Source organism: Limulus polyphemus, unplaced genomic scaffold, assembly GCF_000517525.1.
Source record: "Limulus polyphemus unplaced genomic scaffold, Limulus_polyphemus-2.1.2 Scaffold2544, whole genome shotgun sequence".
Lineage (NCBI taxonomy): Eukaryota > Metazoa > Arthropoda > Merostomata > Xiphosura > Limulidae > Limulus > Limulus polyphemus.
Window position 1 is genome coordinate 167,809 of NW_013668154.1, and position 5,725 is coordinate 173,533.

Genomic DNA, 5,725 nt, shown 5'->3' on the forward strand with positions numbered 1-5,725 from the left:
GCAACGATAATCCAATCTGTGGAGAATCCGTTGAACAGATTTCGGGCTCATCCCACCAACTTTGGCCACTTCTGCAGTCGTTAATCTGGGATCCATTTCGATGCTCCTCTTGACAGCCCTTTTTGTGCTCTCCGATGGACCCGGACGCTGCTCAGTTGTTTCCTTGCCGTGTTTCCTGAACTGTACGATGATTCTGTTAACTGTCGAAAGCGGGATTCCCAAATTCTGCGAAATTTGCCGCTGACTTATTCCACCATCTGTTTGACCAACTATCCTTCCTCTAACAAAATCTGACAATTCGAGAGAACCTTGAGTTCTAGGCATGTTGTAGCACAAGATAATTAGTGTGCGGACCATTTTCATTTATATAGTGCTCTGTGAACACAAATTAGTTAGCATAAATCAGTTAAATGACAAAATATTAGGTGTCTATTTACTTGTGGCCACTCAGTGTATATGGTCAACTGTCGCCAAATTAGTACATTTACCGCCTTTTCTAACTATTTAATTGTATTATCACATATTTTCACGCTACATCTGCATTTGCTTGTTAAAAATACAACGTCAGCCATACAATGGTGGCTTCACCCACGATACCATATTCTCATACCTTGGATTATGTAATGTAACAAGCATTATTCATTTAACACTTTGAAGCTGCATCCCACAGAATTTTATGTACTAAAATATGGATCCAATACTTTAAGCAGACGTGTACCTTCATTTGATGTATCGGGATAATCATTGGATTACTTATTCTGAAAATCCCATCAGTTAACTGAGAAATAACCCAGACCTTGAAACTTTGTAACTTTTTTTCCATACCAAACATCGTAGTTAACTGGTTTAACAAAAGAAACACGGTAGCAAATGTAAAACTGTAGCATTTGTAACGTATAAATTATCATCAAAATGTTCGTTATTTTGTAACATTTGTCACGTATAAATGTTCGTTATTTTTTTACACCTTTTCCTATTTTGTTGTTAATGTTTCCTTATTAGCTGTTGTTAGTGAAACGGCTGTCTGTTTATAGCTTTAAGTTCTATAAAAATCTTCATCACTAATGCATGTTGACAATTCAATCTTGGCTAGAAATTGGCGCATTTCTCTACCACGTTCTTAACGCATGAAATTATTGTTAAAGTAGATTTCAAAGATTATGAATGGACTTATTTCTGGTGAAACTTAATAAGACGACATTTCAAAGCACCTGGAGAAATTCCATACTAATGGGACGAAAGGATCTTTTTACCCACCAGTTCATATTTTAAAAACTTTCGTCAAGTAGTTACTACGTGCTACGTATATTCAAAAATATGTTTCTTTAGCCTAACTCGTCAAAAATTCAAAATTTTCAAAATACTTACAATGTTCAGCTTAAGCTGAAAATCATTACAAAGCACAATTTTTCTATAACGCTGTCATTTCTATTAGCTTCTAGAAAGGAATAACAATATCGCAGAAAATGTTGACTTGTAAAAATACATTGTAACGTTGAAACTAAACTACAAAACTGAATGCGATTCATTATGATTCATGGATACCCTAAACGAACTGAACATAACGCCTTCTGGAACAATTCATTACAGAAAATGGAATATTAAGATTTCTTAATTTTTTTGTATTTTGATATTCCAGGTTTATGTACGAAACAACGACATATATTACATGGCATACGTAGGAGATATTCCTCCAAAACGTATAACTAGAAGCGGAGTAGACAAAGTGATTTTTAATGGCATTCCAGACTGGGTTTATGAAGGTATTTAAATTTTGCACGTTTAACAAATGCATATTTTAACGACATGTCTACAGGAGATACTTATTTTTAAATTTATCTTTATAAATATATGCCTGTTTTCTGAACATTTAAAACTGCATATTTTTAACTTTATGATTATTCATATTTCATTTGAAAAAACTAATAAGTTCAAATAGTTACACATTTTATATCATAACCACTTGTAATTTTGGCAGAAAGTTATACACTGGATGATTATAAGGAAACCCCAGTATTTGAAATTGTTATACTTTAAAGCCTACTTTGTCCGGCTCCAGCTTTTTTTTAACTTAGGGGGAAGGGGTGAATCAGACACATAATGTAGCCCCATCTAAAATTAGATTTATAGATAGTATTAGTTTTGGAAAACAACGATATTTTAGGGACAGATTCCGCCCCTCCCAAAGCTCCGTCCTGGTCCTTGGGGAATTAAATTTCACACTGAAAATTATACCTTTAATTAAAGAAGACTTGGAGATGGCAAGAAGTGTTTCAAAATCTTCTACAGAAAGTCTTCAACATACGTTCACCATTTTCAATAAGTATATCAAGCCTATCTGGTCCGGCATGGCCAGGTGGTTAGGGGGCGCTCGACACGCAATCTGAGGGTCGCGGGTTCGAATCCCCGTCGCACCAAACATGCTCGCTCTTTCAGCCGTGGAGGTGTTATAATGTGACTGTCAATCCTACTATTCATTGGTAAAATAGTAGCCCAAGAGTTGTGTGGGTGGTGATGACTAGCTGCCTTCCCTCTAGTCTCTCACTGCTAAATTAGGGACGGCTAGCGCAGATAGCTCTCGTGTAGCTTTACACGAAATTCAAAACGAACAACCAGGCCTATCTCTAAAAGTAGTTACTGCACGCATCATCTACTCTGAAGAGTGTCTTTCGATCTTCATGATATCCTGCTCGGTGACACGTATTTTTTCAAGTCACCAACCTCGTGTTATTATTGAAAGAGAGAGAGAGAAAGAAGATAAATTAAAACTATGCACAAAAATGATTTATATGTGCAATATAATATGGTTTGCATCCAAAAGTTTCCAAAATATAGTGTATAATTCTCAGTTCCCCTAGAACAAGCAGTTTTAAGATATAATCATTATAAATGTGGTGTCTTCTTTATAGCACTCTTTATTTCTACATACTAGGCTATTGTTAAAGTTGTTGCTAACCGCTTGTCGAAGTCCAAGTTAACATAGAAGTTTTTTTGTGAAACATTAACGTTCTTGGTTCTTTATTAATTGCCTTACTAGATTAGAGCCTTTCTAAAGAGCTATAGAAACTTTAACTCATGCTTCGATAGGGTTTCACTTTCTTTAATATTAGTTTCGTTTTGAGTTTACTTACTGATTAAGTATTATGTTATTGCAAGTTACAGTTTTTACAGTAAGGAGGATTATTCTTTAGAATAGGTACGACGTTTCAATCACTGAGAATTATCGCACCAGTGATCGAAACGTCGTACCTGTTCTAAATAATAATCTTCCTTATGTAAAAGCTGTAAATTGTAATAAAATAATTTATTTAATATTGCAATGATTAACTTTATATTGCGATTTAGTAAAAATTAACTTCTGAAATTTCATGTTCTTTTGTTTTATTCTATTGAAGTATTTTGTCTCCATTTTACTTATTGACGCCAACATCATTTTACACTAAAGGAAGACTGATGTTATCAGATAATATTACTCCAAAATGTCAAAAAGATGTTCTGTAAAGCGACTAGTATTGCGGAAACTTTTCTCAAACTTGCGTCCTTTGTAAATTTCATTTTTGTTGTTACAGAAGAAATACTAGGCAAACTTAACCCCATCTGGTGGTCAGAAGATGGTACAAGATTGTGTTTCGCCTCTTTTGATGACAGTGGTGTGCCGGAAGTGCGTTATCCCTGGTATGGAGATTACATGGAAGAAAATAACATTTACCCGAGTCTGGTCAATATAAGATATCCAAAGGTAATGATCTTTCTATGTGAATATTTTGTTTGATAGTCTAGCTACAACAGTAGCTCGATATCAACTGATTCTGGTGATATTTGTTAAAGAAAAAGTGTGGGCATTATCATACATCAATTTAAAGAAATTAAGATATTTTGAATAATATAAGGATGTCAACGAATTAAAAGCTATGTCTGGCTACTTTTTGATTTTGAAGTGAGTCTAACAGAATGAACTGTTAGCTACATATTGTTGTCTACAAAGATGCTTTTATTTTTTTTAGCCTATCGTTTAAGTTTGATATTGTTTTTAAGATGGCCGTGTAAATAAATTATTCTCCATAGTTTAGGATTTCTTTTTGCTAAGCTTTACAGTTGTTTCTATTACGTTATTAATGAATGTAAATTAGGTTCTGTAACCATCTCTAATATTATTCCTTTAGCCTGGCACAGAAAATCCAATCGCCACCCTGTGGATTGCTGACGTCACCTTTACGTCAAGTATTCCCGCTCCAAGAAGGGTTCGTCCACCCAAGCAAATACAAGAACGGTAAAACAATTTGTGATTTATAAAGTAACTCAAATAATTTATACAAATTTTACTAATACAAGAACGGTAAAACAAGTTGTGATTTATACGGTAACTCAAATAATTTATACTAATTTTACTAATACAAGAACGGTAAAACAAGTTGTGATTTATACGGTAACTCAAATAATTTATACAAATTTTACTAATACAGGAACGGTAAAACAAGTTGTGATTTATACGGTAACTCAAATAATTTATACAAATTTTACTAATACAAGAACGGTAAAACAAGTTGTGACTTATACGGTAACTCAAATAATTTATACTAATTTTACTAATACAAGAACGGTAAAACAAGTTGTGATTTATACGGTAACTCAAATAATTTATACAAATTTTACTAATACAAGAACAGTAAAACAATTTGTGATTTATAAAGTAACTCAAATAATTTATACAAATTTTACTAATACAAGAACGGTAAAACAAGTTGTGATTTATACGGTAACTCATATAATTTATACAAATTTTACTAATACAAGAACGGTAAAACAAGTTGTGATTTATAAAGTAACTCAAATAACTTATACAAATTTTACTAATACAAGAACGGTAAAACAAGTTGTGATTTATACGGTAACTCAAATAATTTATACAAATTTTATTAATACAAGAACGGTAAAACAAGTTGTGATTTATACGGTAACTCAAATAATTTATACAAATTTTACTCTAATCCTTTGATTTAATATTCATAACATGTAACATAACTTTAACACACGCCGGAACTTACTGATTATCAATAAACATATACATATTGAGACGATAGTCCTTTTAATCCTTCATTTAGAGCTGTTTGAATGCCGTTATAAGTTCTGTAACCTCTTCTGAGCGATTTTGTAGTTGATTTAAATGGTTAAAGATCAGTAACGATTTTTCAGGATAAGTATAACATGTATTTCTAACTTAAAATTTTCAGTAAATAGTAGCATTACATTTTATTTTATATGTAGCTTAATTCGAAAAACGTTGGAAGCTGGTGAAGTCATTATACCTACAACTAGCCCGAACTGACAAGATTTAGTCATGATCAGTTTATTTCGTAAGAAACGACAGAAAACACGTGGTGAAAGTGGCACACGTTCTGTGTTGAGTACTGATACCAATTCACTTAGCCCACCCAATCAACCTAACTCCATGAAAGCAGCCTTGCTATTGATCATAAAGCGATCTCAGTAATTCTCATCAGAGAACTGATCTTCACTAAGTAATAAACAAAACCACTTTATTTAATTACTTACTTTTCTGTTTGACTTTTATGGATATGAATCTAGTAAATATTTCATTAGTGTATCAATATAGTTTATAATGTGATGAATATATTAATATCGTTTGTAATGTGATGAATGAATCAATATAGTTTATAATGTGATGAATGAATCAATATAGTTTATAATGTGATGAATGAATCAA

At 32.6% G+C, this 5,725-nt stretch overlaps 1 protein-coding gene across 1 annotated transcript in view; it reads left to right on the forward strand.

Annotated features, from left to right (window-relative positions):
* LOC106467249 (dipeptidyl aminopeptidase-like protein 6) overlaps window positions 1-4,276 on the forward strand; it is a 60,730-nt gene extending 56,454 nt beyond the window's left edge. Inside the window, exons 8-10 of the mRNA XM_022395386.1 lie at window positions 1,640-1,763; window positions 3,570-3,739; window positions 4,164-4,276. Of these exons, the coding sequence (XP_022251094.1) occupies window positions 1,640-1,763; window positions 3,570-3,739; window positions 4,164-4,274 (405 nt within the window). The 3' untranslated portion in view covers window positions 4,275-4,276. The remainder of the gene's footprint in view (window positions 1-1,639; window positions 1,764-3,569; window positions 3,740-4,163) is intronic.
* Window positions 4,277-5,725: the final 1,449 nt, after the last annotated feature.